An 18,658-nucleotide genomic window follows, 5' to 3' on the forward strand; every position below is an offset into this window, starting at 1 on the left:
GCAATCTAATGGGTTTTTAGCAAGGCAGAGGGAATGGGTAGGGGTGGGGGAGGGCAGGGCCAGCCAGAGCCATGTTGGCAATGCTTTCCAGCTTGCCAGAGTCCCTTCCAGTGACACATTTCTGGCTCTCCCAGCTCTCCACTGTGGTTGTCACTTCCCCACCCTATTCCACCCTCCTCCTCAGGGGCTGCCATTCCCAGAAGGCCTAGGGGCAAATGACTATTGTCTTCTGTAGGGTGAGAATCACAGGAATGTCCACCAACAGCAGGGAAGCCAAGCAAAGCAAGAGACCGGGAGGGCTGGGTGCAGTGAAACACCTACAAGTGATCCCAGCACTGAGGCAGCAGAGGCACCAGGTCCATGGGGCTAGCCTTGGCTACAGAGTGAGATCGCCTCTCAAAGCAACGCATGAAACGGAAGGGAGGCTGGAAGAGGGAAAGGAAAGGAAATCCAAGTGATCCCAGCACTGAGGCAGCAGAGGCACCAGGTCCATGGGGCTAGCCTTGGCTACAGAGTGAGATCGCCTCTCAAAGCAACGCATGAAACGGAAGGGAGGCTGGAAGAGGGAAAGGAGAGGAAATCACATGAAAAGGCTAATCTGGTGGACTTCAGTGCTGTGATAGCAGAATCTTGGCCGGGGCCTCAGGAGCAGGAAGTGTCCAAATAAGGGAACAGACCTTGGGAGCTAGCTTTAGGAGCGTAAGCTAATGGTTTTTAGCAAGGGCTTTGTTTGCTCTGTCGCAGGCAACCCGTGAGACTCTGAAAGCCTCACTTCATCTGCTTCTCTTATTTCTCCTCAGTTTTACCCGAGGGCCCAAGCCAGTTAAATTGTGCCACCACCCTGGCTGTGCACGTCTGAGCTTCTCCTTCTGGAGGATTTTCCCACAAGCAGTCTCTCACAGTCTATCTAGTTTAAGCGTCTCTCACCCGAAATGCTTGGGATGCGAGGACCTCATATCTCATCTTCCTTTAGGGATAACTGCATGTACATCAAGTCTAAGCACACGAAACCCACGAATGTTCCATACCTCACAAGCATAACCTACAGGCCACGTCACAGGTTTCCCGTGCCTCTGTGTCCTGAAGCCAGAGGGGGGACCTGGCTCACATGTGAACATCACGCTGATTTTCAAGGTTGCACATTTTAGAGCATTTCCAAGTTTGGGTTCTTGGGTTAGAGATGCTCCACTTTTAATATAAAATCCTTTGAACCCATTGATAATGTTGTATTTCCATTTCAAACTCAAGCTTCCCTCTCTGGTCATCTGGTTATCTGGTCATACCGTCTTCCTCCTGTGCAATGTAGCCCAGGCTGGCTTTCAAGTTGCTATGTATGTGAGGAAGATCTTACACTTCTAATCCTTCTGTCTCCATCTCCAGAATGCTAGAATTACAGGTATTCACCTATGCTTCTCATTGACATGGTCCTGGGGATTAAGCATGGGGCTTTGTGCATGTTAGCCAAGCACTCTGCCAATTACCCTCCATCCCAGCCCATAGATGTGTCTTCTATCCCTTGGACTGCATGTACCACATGGCCAGACATTTCTACCTTTCACACCAGAATGCCAACGTCTCAGGGAAAGAGAGATTGGATCTAATTATATCTGTACCCCCAGCTCCTATTAGTACAAGCTTTTCACAGCTTCCGGCAGAGACTCAGTGAAGTATCTATACTTTTTGTTTTTGTTTTTGTTTTTCTGAAAAATCATGTCACACAGCAAACTTCTCACTAACAAGATATTAGAGGACCTCAGGAAGTGTATTCTGTGTCCCTGGAAGGTGATGTAGGGGTGTCCCTTTGCCTGGTTTGGTTCACAGGTTATGCTTAGTAAGGTTTGAGGGAGATAGGAGGTGGATGGGAAGAGGAACAGTCAAGCCCGGGCTGCTCTGTCAGAGATGGACAGCCGTAACCAGATGAAAAGGAGAAAGGATGCACAGGTGGGCTCTTCCAGGAGAGGCTGAGTAAGAAGTGAGTCTGCAGGCAACCCGGGTTGGAGACTCCAGTTGACCCTGCAGGGCTCTGCATATGTCTCAGTGGCTGCATGTACACAACAGCCCTTGTGGAAGCACACTTCCTTCCTGCCCTTGAAGTGCTTCCTTCCTGGGACAAAAGGATAAACATTTAGAGAGTGAGTGCTCTCCGTAAATATTTCTGAATGGGGCACAGTCTCCACAGAAGGAGGATTCTAAACAACTCAGCTACCTGATTCCCAAACAAGCTCCCTCCAGCCACACGGCTACAACCCCCGAAAGCAGACAGTTGCCATATCCTTCCTCTGTGCCCTCAGCCTCCCCCAGGCATTCTGCAGACTGCCGTGAACCCCAGCGGCTGGCATTTCTTTCAGCTTCTCACCCCTGCACAGAAATAGCCCTCATCCTGAGAGTCCCCTGCCAAGGTTGTTTTATACACAAGAATGTTTATACCTGCACAGGATCCAGGGAGCGCACCGGAAAGCATTAGATAAACACCAGGCAACTCCACTGAAGGGAAGATGTCCTTTTCACTGAAATGGTATCCCTGAATCATTTGGTGATCTTAGGTGCCAGGCTGTAGGCAGGACCTCCTCTCCTATTTAACCAGCACGTTGGTTGTATTTTGCAGGAAGGCAAGCACATTTCCTACTGATTGGGAAATTACTCTAATGCACACTCATTAAATGACTCCCCATGGCTGTAATTGCCTCATATCTTTCTTTCTTTCCATTTATTTACTCTCTAGACTATCAACAGTCCTAAAGAGCTTGGTGTGCATGCTCATGTGCTTGTGTGTGTGCATGTATGCCTGTGTGTGTGTGTGTGTGTGTGTGTGTGTGTGTGTGTGTGTGTGTGTGACATATGTGTGCATGTGGAAGCCAGAGGACAACTCCAGGTGCCATCTCGCAGCATCCATACATCTTGTGCTTTGACAAGGGTCTCTTTGGAACTTGGCACTCCATGATTAGGCTAGGCTGGCCAGCAAGCTCCATGGTTCCACCCAGTAATGTGACCCAGTAATGTGTGTATCACTGCAGCTGGCTTTTTATGTGGGTACTAATGGCGGGACTCAGGTTCTGAAGGTTGCCCGGCAGGCATTTTACCAACTGAGCCATTTCCCTACGCCCATGAAGAATTGGACAATCAAGTGCTGTGGGAATGAAAACAAAGAAAGGTGAAGGCACAGAATCCAGATTCCCTGGGATAGAAAAGAAGCCACACGAATGTCCTGCTGATGTGCAACACACTTGTCCAAGTCACCGGGGAGCCACTCGGGTGACTGCAAAGGGCCTAAGAAATGGCAGAGATCAAAGTCCTTTACAGTAGGAACCCCCGAGGCTTGTGAAAGCCATGGACATGCGTCTAAAAAGCCAAGAAAGACAGTTTCATTTTGAGTCAGAATGCCAAAGACCCCTTTTTGCACCATGTGTTACCACTGGCCTGCCCCTGAGGTGACAACACCCAATGCCTCTGGACATTCACTCTAGTCGAGAAGATATTCATTCACCTGCCACTCCACGGCCACGAGCAACAGATGCAAAGGCTGCCTGCAGCACTCGCTGGGGAGACTGCCATTTGGCATTTCCTCCACTCCACAGAGCTTAGTGGGATACCATGGTACAGGAGGTGGTCATCTGGGACACCGTCCACTCATAAATAGGAGGAGGGATAGAGGATAATTCAAGTCACTAAGGAGAGGGGTGGTAGAAAATGGAACACTGGGCATGCTGAGGCAGGGGGATGAAGAGTTCAGTGCCAGCTGGATCTCAAAATAAATAAATAAATGGGGTGGGGGTGGTAGGAAGAGGGAGGAGGGCAGGATTAAACCCATATGCCCTTGGGAGAGGATCCAGAGGATTCAGCCGAATGCCACATGCCCACCACCCTCCAAGGGAAAAAACAAGTAGCAGAGCGATTCTCCTTGAAGTCTTTGGGCAAATTCCCAGTGGTCCCTGAGAGACTTCTCCCTAAAGAAGACAAGGGCTTTTAGTCCCCATGGGCACTGCTACCACCCTTCTCCTGGCACTGACTCTGTGTCCTGCTTGGGGCTATGCCCGTCACAGTGCATTAAGGCACAGGAGATGCGTGTTCTCGTTCTCTCTCTCTCTCTCTCTCTCTCTCTCTCTCTCTCTCTCTCTCTCTGTCTCCAGACCTCAAGTCTGATTCCATTTGAGAGTAATCAGTAGACAGCCATATGGTACCCCATCGGATCCCTGAGCCTGGCCATCAATCACAGCCAGCAGCTTGGGCGGTGTTGGCTCCGCTCTGTTTCTGCTGGACTTGGCCTGGCACTGCTCAGACCCTCCGGAGGAAGCCAGGCACGAGGGAGCAGAATGCAGTACTGAGAAACACCATTGGCCTCTGCCCATCTACTACTGTGTATCCCAGCTAAGAGAGAGGCACGGAGTACCCGGGCATCCAGGCAGCACCAGCACCGTGAAGTGGCAGTAGAAATTGTCCCTTACGGAGGGATGGGGGAATGCCGACTGTTTGCATGGACTGGCACGTCTCACAGGCACGAGTGTCCCAGTGTTACTGTCAAAATTTTACAAGCTGAGCTTGGCTTGGTGGCACACATCTCTAATCTCAGCTACTCAGAAGGCTGAGGCAGAAGACTGCCTGAGATGATGTCAGTAGGGGCTGGTAAGGGGCAGACTCAAACCCAAGAAGGATTTCAAACTGCACACCAAGGCAGGAAGAAGGAAACAGACTAAAACCGGGGTCTTTCCAGTCCCCAGATGCGAGCACAGAGGAAAAAGGCCCTTATGGGCAGTGCCTGCTGGGGACAGACAGATAAGACAGTTGGCAGATGCCCATGGAAGGAAAGCCCCATACACAAGCCATGCCTGCTGGGATGTCAGAGGCTTCCACAGAGCCACCGTCCTTAGCCAGAGTAGCTGTGATGGGAGGCAAAGTAAAGCCTTAAGCTCCAAAAATGGCTGGGCAGAGGCAGCCGGAATTCAAGGTAGCCAGGTGCTAAGGCAAGTGCAGAACACAACAGCAAGGCAGGGTGTCTGTCCATCTCCACAACCCTTAGCCTCCTGGGCTGGTTTCCTCATCAAATGTTCAATTTCTAAGACTTAAAAGTGGTTATGTCTGAGAATCTGCTGTGTCATCGCCAATGTGGTCTAAAAGCTTAACGTATAATTAGAAATTAGGGCGTAACGGGGAATTTTCATAGAAACCGTATTCAGGGGTTATAATTAGGCCAGCAGCCCATTCACAGGCCTCAAGGTCAATCAAAAGAAACCAACTACGGATTCACAACACAGGGTTTTGAACAAACATATGATCAAGCTGAGTGTGGGTAGCACATGTCCACTCTCACTGTGCTTACAAGGTGGAGGCAAGACCCAAAGTTCAACATGAGCCTCAGCTACACACGACGTTTGAGGCCAGCCTGGACTATGTGGGGCGCTATCTCAGAAAACCTTAAAAATCTCTCTCTCTCTCTCTCTCTCTCTCTCTCTCTCTCTCTCTCTCTCTCTCTCACACACACACACACACACACACACACACACACAGAGTCACTTGATACTCAAGAAAACACAAGTATAACAGTAAGCACTGGTATGGTACCACTTACATGGCAGTCTAGAAAGAAACTCCAGCTAAATTAATAACCAGATCTGAAGTTGCACGGGACTCAGGGTTTGAACTCGAGAGGAACTCCTACAAAAGGATGCAAGAAAACTTTCACAGGGCCAGAGGGAAACTTCCTGGAGTTGGTCTCTCATCCCACCCTGTGGGTCCCAGGATTGAACTCAGGTTGTCAGGGTTGACAGCAAGCCCCGTGGTCCTACCGATCCATCTGACTGACCCAACACAAGAAAACTCTGAGGCCTTGGATATGCCACGTCTTGCTGCATTCACCTGTCCACAGGCATCATTTTGTAGTTTACATCTCCTCAAAAGACTTTATAAAGATGGTCTGCCGACGTCCTTTTAAATTGTAACCTCTACACAGAAAAGTTCACTGGACTTGAGGTTTTAGGCTGAGGTCCATACAGCAATAAGGCCCCCCCCAAAACTAACCAAGTGGTCATCAGCAAATAACCCTCAGAGGACTATGAGGCTGTTGATATTTAACGCACACTGGAGTGTTTTTCAAACTGCCCAGTAACCCACAAGTGTGAAGAATGCTGCACAAGGACATAGTTACAGTAGGGAGAGACTTCTTGCCCTGTCCACCTGTTAAGAACTCCTCTGTGCCAAGTGAACCACAATTATAGTTGTCTATCCAAGATGCAAAGGGAAGGAACCCTAGGCCCCGGGTCAGAGTTGGCTTCATTTCAGAGCCGCTTGCTTGGCCAAATGCTTTCAGGGGATCCAGTGTCAATCAACCAACAGGTGAGAGAGAGAGAGAGAGAGAGAGAGAGAGAGAGAGAGAGAGAGAGAGAGAGAGCCAGAGAAACTAGATATTTTAATGCGTGGCCCTGCAGTCTGACCCTCAAGAGCTCATGGGGCTGCTCTGAGCTGCCTTTATCTTTGAGCAGTGAGGTGTAGCTAACTCAGCCTGCTGCCCAAAGCCAAGTCCCAGGCGCTTACTCCAGCTTTCTGCCACCGTCCAGCTCTTCAACTAGACATAGCTCAAATAGTCTCAACTGAGAAAAACAAGCTACAGCAGCACCGCCCGCCAATGTCCATCTCCCTCTGGTAACACTATTATCAAAGAATAGTGGATGCCCAGGCTCTATTCATCCAAGTCTTTGCCTCTGTTAACAGGCGGGCACTGAGGTGTACGGGAGCTGATCACCGTGCTGGGGAAAGGAGACACAATGGGAAAGTTGATGATTCAAGAATCAGGCAAACGCTGGATTAGAACTTGGGATATTGCCCTCCTGCCAGGCCCCTTCAAGACTTTCTTGTTTTGTTATTGGTTTCTCTCATGGTGCCGGGGATTGAACTCAGAGTCCGAGGAGGCTAAGGCTAAGTAATAGCTACACAGTTCGTGTTTTCTCTCTCTCTCTCTCTCTCTCTCTCTCTCTCTCTCTCTCTCTCTCTCTCATTAGGAAATACATATAAGCCATTTTTTTAAAGTGAAGAATGTTCTAGCCACAGGCAACCTTTTAAAAAAATAAATAAAGGGCTGGGGAGATGGCTCAGTGGTTAAGAGCATGGCTGCTCTTCCAGACGACCTCGGTTCAACTTCCAGCACCCACATGGCAGCTCACAACTGCCCATAACTCTAGTTCCAGGGCATCTGGAACCTTTCACGCAGAAATACATGTAAATAAAACACCAATGCACATAAAAAAATAATAAAAAGAATCCAACTGTAGTGTATCAACTTCGTTCCCAGCACTCAGGAAGGCGGGAAGTTGGGAGAAGCATTCAAAGCCAATCTTAGCTACACAGTGAGTTTGAGCCAGCCTGGGCTACCTGTCTCAAAACAAATGAGAAAAAAAAGTGAAAGGCTGGTACGGGGCTGTATAAGCAATGAGTCCTTGGATTCTGTCGCTCAGAGACTTGATCCAAGGGACACAGTTGGCCCCTAGAGACAAGTTGAGGGCATCTATCCTCTAAAACCGGAGGGGGTAACAGGCAACAGTGCTCCCATGAAGGAAGTTGGGTGTGATCAGCTACAGGTCGCTTTCACTATCCCCAGGACCACTCAAGTGCCTGAGGCCTCATCAGCCTCAGGCCTTTACCCACTGATCACTCTTCCTTTTCCTTCAGGATAACCTCACCAGCCTGGAGGAAGCTGGGTTTCTATTTTTAGAACATTTGGGCCAGCACACAGCTAATGAGCATAAAAAGCAAAAGGAAGGGGTGAGCCATGTAGTCTTTGAAAGTTTCCTTCTAGAGGCCTCAGCTCATCCCCACCTCATGGGCTTCCCAACAGACACACCAAGCAGAGCACAAACAGGTCTTTCTGCATCAGGTGAGGTTGGACAGAAGACACTTATGTGAGGTGACAAAGCCTGGTAGAGGAGTGACAAGCCACAGAGAACATACCCTGAGGTCACCCTGGTTGGCCCTGCATGGCAGTCCTGCTGCTTTCAGCTCTGTCAAGCACTTAACAAGCCCCGGCTCATTAAGAGCATTCCCCTGAGAAAGCTCCAGCAAGGCCCTGGGGTTAAGTCAATTCCAGGACCACAGCACGGCACAGTAGGCACAGTATAGATCGAACGGAACCTGGGCCTGCTGTCCTGGCCTCTCTGTAGCCATCCAGAGAGGCTGGCTATAGTCTCTATTCCGGGACAGGCCTGGCTATACCCCAAAGGAGTCTAGCTTCAGCTACTCTCCTCAGAAGGCTGGAAGCGTCTCTTTTCCTCTTGAGACTCTTCTGGGACCTGAGGGACAACACTAACATTCCGTTCATTCCTCCTTCTGGGCTGGATGCTCCAGTGAGTATTTCTGGTCAGGTAAGTCTTGCAGTCTTCCTCCTCAGTTCTCCACACGAAGTTAAAGTCCTGCCCTCTGAAATCTGCAATAGCTGCCTTAGCTGACCTGAGTGAACCCGCTAAGGTGAATGACAGATACGTGTGTCTTTAGGGCGGGATTGGGGACCCCATTCAAGCCTCCTTTGGGGCCTTGTGTGAGAGACTTGTGCCATTATCCTACCACTGTGGAGATAGAAGAAGCAGGAAAACCAGAAAATCAAGGCCAGTTTCAGTTTTATAGTAAATTCGAAGTCAGCCTGGAATATAAGAGACCCCGTGAGAATGAAAACAAACAAAAACAAAAACAAAACAAAACCTATTCGGGACATAGAATTTGGTCAGGTGACTCCAAGAACACCACTTCCTGTTAGGAGAAATTTAGCTAAGAGCAATAAACCCCACCTCCCTCCCTCAGACCTTCTCTGTTTCCTCTTGGATAAAGAGAGGCCAAACAGAAATAGTAAAAATACTGTGTGTTGGGATAACTAATGACTCTCCAAAATATATCAACGGTCCCCCGCCCCTTCCAGGGATTTTGTGGTTGTTGTTGGTGGTGTTTTGGTTTTGGTGTTCGGCGGGGGGGGGGGGGTGTTTTGTTGAGACAGATTTTCTCTGTTTAGCTCTGGCTGTCTTGGAACTCACTCTGTAGACCAGGCTGTCTACCACTTCCGCCCATGTGCGGGATTAAAGGGCTGAGCCACCATTGCCAGGTTTCTATGTCTTAATCCCTAAAACCTATAAACACTACACGGCAAAGAAAAGACTTTACAAGAATGATGTTATGAAGTTCAGGGGTGGCTTTGACATGGGTAGTTATTCCAGATTACCCACGAGGACCACAAGGCCATCATACGCATTCACGGAATACTACTAAGCCACGAAAAAGAACAGAGTCCTGCCATTTGCTGATGTCAGGGACAGAGCTGGGGTTGATTGTATCAAGTGTTTACCATCAAGCTTGATGTCCTGTGTTTGTCCCTTGAGAACCATGTGGTACAAGAAGACAACTAGACTTCATAAGCTGTTGTTCTCTCTCTCTCTCTCTCTCTCTCTCTCTCTCACGCATGCTCGCACACACGCACACACACACACACAGAGTTTTCTATGTGTATCATAAAAGACACTCAGAAGATTTTAGTGCAAAGAGAATAGAATTAAGGGTACAGACTGGATGGAATGAGGCAGTCACAACCAAACAATGCCCACCAGCCACCAGAAGCTGGCAGAATGGAATAGATTCTCCCCTAGAGCCTTCAGAGGGAGTACAACCGCACCAACACAGTTTTATCCCAGGGAGAGAGCAACTTTGAACATCTGTCCTCTAGAATATAGAGAGAACACATTTCTGCTGATGTAAGCCATCCAGCCGGCAGCCAATAGAAACAGATATAGTGTTACCACTTAATGCCTGACAGTGTGCAGGGCACTGCTCAGAGTATCTCACCCACACAGAACCCCACGGCTCTTCCTCTGAGGTCTGACAGTGAAGACACAAGGTCTGGGTTGGAGTCTCTGCTTTCTCCCTAACTACTGTGACCCTAAGTATACTGCATAACCTCTTCAAACACCAGCTTCCTAAGTCATAAAACAGGCATGGAATATGTCTTCACTAGGAGTATATGTAGGAAATGAAAATACAGTGTTTCCAAGCATCAATAGTACGTCATCAGTAATCTTGCTATTATGTGATCTCGGGGATTAAAGAAGACATAGGCAAGCCATCCTAGTCTATCATGACCCGAGCAAGGCCTCTGAGGCCCATTGAAGAAAACAGACTTAAAGCTCACTGAATATCAAATATGAAAATCTAAAGAGTCCACTCTAGCGCTTCATCATTTAATTAAGCAATTCGGGTCCTTGACGCTGATCTCACTTCAGAAATGGCAGCAGCCTAGAACTAAGCAACTTCTACAGCATATTTGGACTCCGCCCCAGTTCTCACGAGGCCCTAGATCCCCACCCATCCTCAAGGCTTTCCATGAAGGACCCTCACTTGGCATCCCATGCAAAACCTTTCACATCCTCTCCCTGTGCTGTGCTGAAGTCCTAATATTTCAAAGTCAGCAGGAAGCAAATATCTTGGTCCACTTTTTAGCCTTTCACGGACCGGGCCAAACAGCACTGCAGCCTGTCTGAGCAGGTTGGGTAGGATCATACATTCCTGAATAGGAGTCCGCTTTGCTTAGGCTGCCCCCAGGTTAGTAAGAAAACAAGGCTCAAAGGAAGGACACCCCTGGAGTTACCGCATGAATGAACGCCGAGGAAGGAACGAACTTACTGACTCGACCCTATCTGATTAAGTTCGCCAACTCTTCAATTCTGGTGATGTAATTAAAAGAGTGAGAGAGCTGCACCTTCCGAACTTTGTGTCCCCACCGAGGAAACAAGCAAGCCAGGAATTAACCAGAGAAGGCGCCGGCTTTCTATCAGACGAGATTCCAGCCCCTTGCCCTGGTGTGCACCAGCTCCAGAGAACTGTTGCAGCCTGGCGCTGGCAACCCTGCTCTTCCCAGAAGGCTACAGCGACAGCCACCTGCGCTCTCTGCCCTTCGCCTGCCCACCCTCAGAAAGGAATAAGGAGGCAGGAGGGCAGCTCCCCAACCCCATACTTTCGAGCACCCACAGCTTTCTGCGCTGCCGTCACCACTGACGAGAACCCTGGTCCCCTGGAGGAATTCTCCTTCCCATCCCATCCTCTCTATCAATGAACACGCAGCGACACCCACGCTCCCGCTCCTCCCACTCCGGAGGGAGCCGGAGCTCAAGAGCGACATCCGGAGCTGGAAGCCGCTGCAGCGGGGGCGCCGGCCACCCTGCCCTGCTGCCCCTTGCCTTTCCCCAGCCACCAGTAGACCGACCCCCGACCCCCGCTTCCAAACCTGCTCAGCACTCTGGATCGATAGGGGACCCAAGTCCTCCAAGGGACCCGCCTCTCCTGGGCTTAATATAAGAAGACCTCTGGGGGAGCGCGCGCGAATCGCCCAGAGCTACCCGCGAAACCAGGGATTCGAACCCGATGCCCCGGACGTCCAGCATCCCCAAGCAAGCCCCTAGCCCGGCACTCCCGCCTCCAGTACGCCCATCGCGTTTCCCTAAGCAGGTCTCAGGCAGCGCCAGCACGGCGAGCCGGAGCGAAGTCGAGGGTCGAGGGGCCGAAGCGGGTGACTTACGCGCGGGCGCGGGGGAAGCCCATGGACAGGAGCAGGTCCAGCGCCGACCCATGCCTGACGGTGCCCGGACGCTGCAGGCGGTCCCTACGCGGGGTGACTTTGCTGTACAGCTCCTCGCGCGCGGCCATGCCTAGGGCTGGGGTCGCGATGCCGAGTGACCGCTCAGCGGCCGCCCATCGCCCGCGCGCCAGAGCCGGGGGTCCCGGGAGGACGGCGGGGGCGGCGCTCCCAGATCTCCGAGCTGAGACTGACGCTTCCTGGAGAGGCTACTGGAGCTCGGCGCGGGCCGGTGGCTGCTGCAGGTCCGACCTCAGCCCGCGGGGTCCAGGAGTCCCAGCGTTGCGCTGCTGCAGCTTTCTCTGTCCTCCGCCCCCCCCAGCTTCTCCTCCCTGAGCTGTCCGGGAATTTGCAATGAGTAATTTTTGAATGGATCAAAAAGGAAAAGCAGCCTTGTGGGCAGGCCCTGCCTCGCCTGTGCCGGGCCCCGCCCCTCTCTTAAAGCGGCCGCGCCGGCCCAAGCTGGGCTGGCTGGAATCCAGCCAGCCATAGTAGGGATTGCTTCTAGACAGAAGGTCTCCTCTCCGGCAACGAAGTAGGCCAGTGTGCTTCGATTCGCAGGGCCCTAGCTTTGCCCCTTGGCTTGCATATCGACCCATCTGGGCCTCGAGGCTCCAGAATAGCCCATTTCACGTTTCATTTGATCATTGGCGAGGTCAGTAATGGAAACCTACTGCATGACTAGATGAGAGGAGCAGAAGGCTAAGCCGTAAGGCCCGGGAAAGGTGTCACTTCAAATAGATCCCGCTAAAGTTACAAAGTTGTTACCTCACTGTAGGCCACAGCCCTCAGTGATTGACTGGAGAGCGACTTCTGGAAAGGGGCGTCTGAGTTTTGGAAATGGTAGGACCTGAGAGAGCAGAGGCCAGGGAGGAAGGGAAAAGAGAAAGGGGAAGAAAAAAAAGGGAGGGGAAGCAGAGAAATGAAGGGCTAGGAGCTAGAAAGAGAAGGAAGAGAGAAAGGACACTAATTATAGCACTTACAAATGGAAAGTGTTGACTTTCATAAGACAGCATGCACCCTATCAATAAAAGGGTTCGAAGACTGGATCCCTGCTGCCCAGAGGCCACAAATGAGAGGCGCGCGCGTGCGTGCGCGCGCGCGCGCGCACACACACACACACACACACCCAGCTCAGTAGAACCAGCAATCCTGCCTCAAAGAACAGAAGTCATTACTGCTGTTGCCCATTAAAGTGTGATCATCAGGAAACAAAGCCATTTTTCTCAATCAAGAACTGATTCCATTTGGTGTAATAGAAGAGGCACAGATCTTCTTTGGGGGAATAGTAGTAGTAATGGCGGTGATGGCCGTGGTGGTGATGTTGATGGTGGTGGTGGTAGTGATGATGATGATACCTAACATTTATTGGATCTATTTGTATGCCAATGATTGTGCTAAGCATAATAGCTGAATTAACCACGAGCCTTTTACAAGTGGCCTCGAGGATGCCTACCTGTATAGTCTCGTTCTATAGATGAGAAAACTCATCTCAGAGGGGCAGAGGAAAATCAAAGAGCTCCCAAGTGAAGAGATGACTCATTGTGTTGCCCTGGGCAAGTTACCTCTCTCCTCAACAGCCTTGGAGTCTCATCTACGTAACAATAGTTGCTGAACTCCCTACACACCAGACTCTCTAGATACCACAGTTCTTCCCTGCTTGCCTGCTTAGGGTGCAAGGGAGGGTGACCAGCATGTATAAAGAAAGCCCTCACTGTAGCTTTAAATGTTGCTTTATAAGGCACCCAAGAAAATTGAAGTTTAATTCCCTGACCTCTCATCCTCCACTGGTGTTTCTTCAAAGTACCCATGGCATTTGGAAGTGGGAAGGTGAGACCAAGGAAGTCTGGGTAAGAATTTGCATATTTCTGCCTGGTATTATGAATGAGACTGAGGGCAATTACCACTTCCTTGGTGGGAGAGTTTCTTCTTCCCAGAGAGGAAATGTCTAGCTAAGGCAGTGGTTGGAGGCAGCTTGGAAAACCATAACCCATAGACTAATCTCCTTGGGATGTGTTCGGGAGTCTACTGGATAGCAGTCAGCATTCTAAAGCCCTTTTTTCAGATATCTGGGCTTGAGCCAGATGATCTGGATTTCAGTCCAAGAGAAAATACTGTCTGTGGCAGCACTGTGTGCATCCAAAGCCGTGCACAAAACAGCAGCTCTGGTTTAGTGAGCCCTAGATGCTGGCGCTGTCCTTAGGATTTTACATCTGTAGCTCATCCCATGTTTTGACCAGCGATAAAGCGACTCTCTCTCTTGAGAAACCTGCACCCATGTCCTGGGTGTGCAAGAGCTTCAGGTTACATTGTGATGTCTTCTTTTACATTTTTATTTTTCTATTTGTGTGTGTGTGTGTGTGTGTGTGTGTGTGTTTACTAGAGTGCAACAGTGTGGGTGTAGAGATCAGAAAATTTGCAGGAGTCAGTTCTCTCCCTCTGCTGGGTGGATCCCAGGGACCAGACTCAGGTCTTCAGTGCTTCTTCTGAGCCATCTCACTGGGCCAAAGTTTCTTCTTAAGAAATTCCAACTTCTGGGGAGGGGCGGCAGCTGGAGAGATGATGGCTCATTCTCTGAGAGCATTTGTTGCTCTTGCAGAGGATCCAGGTTCAAGTCCCAACACTTACAAGGTAGTTCATAACCATGTGGTAACTGCCATTCCAGGAAGTCTGACGCCCTCTTCTGACCTCCACAGACACCAAGTGTGCATGTGGTACACAGACATATATGTGGGCAAAATATAGATGAAATAAACGGATGAAAGGAACTTTCATAGGAAACCAACAACCACTTACTGTAATGATGGCAAAGAGGATGCCTGACCATAAGGCAGCGGAGTCTGTCTGTCTGTCTGTCTGTCTGTCTGTCTGTCTGTCTATTGTTTGTGGCAGTCTTCCTGTGTAGCCCAGGTTAACCTCACAGTGAAGACCTTCCCGCATCAGCCTCCTTTCAAGTACTCGATTACAGACACCACCCTCCCACTACCCCCAACCCCGGTTCCCCCACTCCCCACCCCCCACCTCCCCACCCCCCCCACCCCCGCTCTGTGATTGCCCTCTGTGACTCTTGATTGGAGCTGTTTCTCTAGACAGTTAGTTGGCTTTAGTTGCCTTCCCCCTGCCTCTGGAAAACTGTGGGGCAGAGAAAATGACGGGCCCAAAAACAGTTGCAAAGAGCCGGCAAAGGCCACCACTGAGAACCAGGCGCCTTTGAGGCAAACCATTTTCTGTTATGTCTAGGATGGGGTTTTTGCAGAAGCCCCAGCCTGGCTCCTCACCCTGCCTGAGCTCAGTGCCTGAACTTGTTTTCATTGGGCTGGCTGCCATTTGCTCTGCACAAGGCTGGAGGGCTGGCAATTAAGATACATTGTGCTTTAATTGTATTGACTCTGAGAGCTGAGCAGAAGCTTTATAAACATCCATATTGTTATGTTGCAAAGGAGGGAGAAGGGTGAGTATTCATCTGACAGTGCATCTTATAGCTGTGGGGAAGGAGGAGACTGGGGAGGGCTTGCACAATGACGGAGCTGACACATCAGTATTAAGCTGCTGTTTCCTCAGAGGAAAAGCAAGTTGTCATGTCCCTGTTCCCGGTTGTGTCAGAATCCACCCAGATCACAGAGCTCTTTTGTTTATGTGAATACCATTGCACTTCTTGTTACTGGCCCCCGCCACCCTCTTGCAATAGGAGCCCTTCCTCAGAGACCATAGAGATGCCCAGAATGGGATCAGCTGACTTCACTTCCTCCTCCCTGTCTTCCTCCTCTTCCTCTTCCTCCTCCTCTTTTCCTAGCCATGCTCCCCCTTTTCCTTCCTCCTTCTGAAACAGTGTCTCACTATATAGCCCAGGCTGACTTCAAACTGACCCTCCTGTCTCAGCCTCCCAAGTGCTAGGGTTAGAGCCAGCCTACCAGCCTGTACCTGCCCTTTCAGAAGTCTGTTTTGTCTTTTCCCTCTCCTTCTCTTGGGCCAGGAGGAAAGGTCAACGATTGCCTCAGAACAGAACAGCAGGGGAAGTTGAAAAACTACTGACAGCTCTGAGGGCCGAGTGTGCTTGTGGTGAATGAAAGCAGCTTTTGAGCTGCTGGGAATGACTGTGGCTCCTGATCTTCAAGGGAGTTCTTCCTGCCTATGACTTCATGTGGTGCTGCTCCCTAGGCTCGGTTTCCTCAGCTGGCAAATGTGAGGCTTCCCTTAGGCTGTCATCCCAGGTCACAGGAGCTCTTTGAAGTCGCAGGACTACCCAATTGGAAGCTGTGTGGATATAAATCGTGACATCTAACTTCCTCTTGTAGTGCAGAGAAACCCTGCGGGCTTCACATCTTGGGGAGTTTTGTGAAGGTGTTTTTTTATGAAAGAGAGTTTGGAAATGTTTTTAATACTTTTGAAAGCACAGACTAAGAGTTTTGGTTTAGTTAGTGGTTTGAAAAGTGTGTGTGCGTGCATGTGTGTGTGTGTGTGTGTGTGTGTGTGTGTGTGTTCATGCATGTGAGAATCCCAGATAAACATCAGGAATCTTTCTCACTCATTCTCCACCTTCCTTATTTGTTTTGAGGCAGAGTCTCTCAGTTGAACCCAGAGCTTGCTGATAAAGCAAGTCTGGGTAGCCGGCTGACTCTGGAATGGTCTGTCTCAATCTTTTCACCTTCTGATTCTGGGATTACAAACAGGCCACCATGCCCACCCAACACTTATGTGCATTCTGAGATTCAAGCTAGTCTTGATGCTAGAACAAGCACATTTTGCACTGATCTGTTTCCCTGACCCTGGTTTTGTTGTTGTTGTTGTTGTTTTGTTTGTTTTGTTTTGTTTTTAATAGGGTCTTAAGTATCCCAGTGTGCTGGATAGTTTTATGTTAACCTGACACAAGCTAGAGTCATCGGAGAGGAATGAACCTCCATTGAGAAAATGCCTCCACAAGACAGCCTATAGAGTGTTTTCTTGGTCACTCATGGGGAAGGGTCTGGCCCGTTGTGTATGGTTCCACACCCCTGCACTCGTAATCTGGGATTCTATAAGAAAGCGTGTTGTGCAAACCTTAGAGGAGCAAGCCGGTAAGCAGCCCCCTCCTCAGCCTCCGAGTCAGCTCCTGCCTCCAGGTTCCAGGCATGTTTGAGTTCCTGTCCTGACTTCCTTCCTGTTATGGACTGTGATGTGGAAGTGAAATAAACTCTTTTCTCCCTCAACTTTCTTTGGGTCATGATGTTTTATCAGAGCAATAAAAACCCAAATTAAAACACCCAGGGTGGCCTCAAAATAGCTAGGTACTGGAGATTGCCCTTCAACTCCATATCCTCTGCTCTCTGCATTCCAAACTCAGGATTAGAGGTTTGTGCCGCCACACTCAGCCTCAGAACTAGATGATGTTTTAACACCCGGCTTAGTCTGGAAGCCTATAATTGAATGAAAAGGAGAGCAAGGGAGAGGGGAGTAGGATCCATTTCATGAGGAAGAGGATGGAGCAGTGAGTGAGTGTGGCCCCGGGAAGAAGAGTAAACAAGAACGGGGTCTCCCAGGAGGAGTTATGGGGTGACATTGTGCTGCACCGGCAGTCAGACCTCCTGCCCCACCACAGAGGCTATCCTACCCTTGCCGATCACCAAAATGACCCAATCTCTGCCTCCTCTGAGCTCCTTTATCGTCATCCTCCTGGATGCTCGGAGACCTTTAGGTGAGCCGGTCTGAACTGGCCTGAGCTATAAAGGCTGTGGCTAATAGCCAATATCTGACTTCATCAGAGTAGCATCAGGTTGCTAAATAGTTCCCCCTTCCAAGCCAGGTCAAATGGCCATTTGAACCCCCAAAGGAAGGAGTAAACAGATGATGCCCAAATCCTGGAAAACCTCTGCCCTTCCCGGACCATTCGTCTCCCTTATTAACCTGTCCTTGTCCCCATGTATGCATGACCTCCTGGTCCTGTCCCATCTATTTGTGGTTAGCCAAGGTGCATTTCTGCACGACACACTACAGGAGGTCAGAGGACAACTTGAAGGAGCCGGTTCACTCCCTCTACCCTGTGGCGTGAGTCATCCCACTTGGGACCAACCATTCTTTGCTTTGTTTGTTTGTTTTTCAAATGTCTCACTCTGTGATTATAGTAGACCTGGAACTCAATACATAGCATAGGCTGGTCTTGAACTCGGTAACAATTCTCCTGCCTCAGTCTCCCAAATGGTGTGGTGCTGAGCATGTGCCACCAGATCTGGTTTAGTTATACTAAGAATTCCTAGCCAGGTGGTGGTGGTGGTGCACGCCTTTAATCCCAGCACTTGGGAGACAGAGGTAGGTGGATCTCTGAGTTCGAGGTTAGCCTGGTCTACAGAGCGAGTTCCAGGACAACTGGGTCTACACGGAGAAACCCTGTCTTGAAAAACAAGTCATAGGCTGGAGAGATGGCTCAGCAGTTAAGAGGACTGGCTGCTCTCCCAGAGGTCCTGAGTTCAATTCCCAGCAACCACAGGGTGGCTCACAACCATCAGTAATGAGATCTGATGCCCTCTTCTGGTGTGTTTGAAGACAGCTGCAGTGTACTCATATATAAATAAATAAATCTTAAAAAAAAAGAAAAATAATACATAACATCAACAACAACAACAAATTCTTGACTCCAAGTAGTGTCATTTCAGAATTGTAAAATGAAATACAAGTTACTTTTATTTTTGGTCACGAACTAAAGTGGAACCAGAAGTAATGGTGCCTGGCACGTATGACTGTGATCCCAACTGCCTAGAGGTGGTGGCAAGAGCAGTGTCATGTGTTCCAGGCCAGCCTGTGCTACGTGGTAAGTTGTAGGCTACCCTGAGCTAAATGAGACCCAGTTTCACAAACCAAAGAACAGGGGTAAGGTCTGAGTATGACAGAGCATGCCTGTAAGTCTCAGCACTTGGGAGGCTAGAGGCAGGATGATTGCTTTGAGTTCGAGGCCAGATTGGTCTACATAGCAAGTTCCAGGCTAGCCAGCCAGCCAGCCAGGCAGTACCATTTGAAGAACTGTCTCACAAAGAATGACACCAACAAACCAAGAATCGGTAGTACAACTAACGACACCAGATCCAAGAACCTAAAGAT

The 18,658-nt window shown here is 49.7% G+C and overlaps 1 protein-coding gene across 3 annotated transcripts in view; it reads right to left on the reverse strand.

Annotated features, from left to right (window-relative positions):
• Ubash3b (ubiquitin associated and SH3 domain containing, B) overlaps positions 1-12,713 on the reverse strand; it is a 147,525-nt gene extending 134,812 nt beyond the window's left edge. For 2 of the 3 annotated variants that reach the window (XM_006242848.5, XM_039081414.2), the window contains exon 1: positions 11,534-12,713. In XM_006242848.5, the coding sequence (XP_006242910.1) occupies positions 11,534-11,661 (128 nt within the window). In that variant the 5' untranslated portion in view covers positions 11,662-12,713. The remainder of the gene's footprint in view (positions 1-11,533) is intronic. The other variant, NM_001191792.1, reaches the window with a different exon arrangement.
• Positions 12,714-18,658: the final 5,945 nt, after the last annotated feature.

The sequence above is a fragment of the Rattus norvegicus genome, chromosome 8, assembly GCF_036323735.1.
Source record: "Rattus norvegicus strain BN/NHsdMcwi chromosome 8, GRCr8, whole genome shotgun sequence".
Taxonomy (NCBI): domain Eukaryota; kingdom Metazoa; phylum Chordata; class Mammalia; order Rodentia; family Muridae; genus Rattus; species Rattus norvegicus.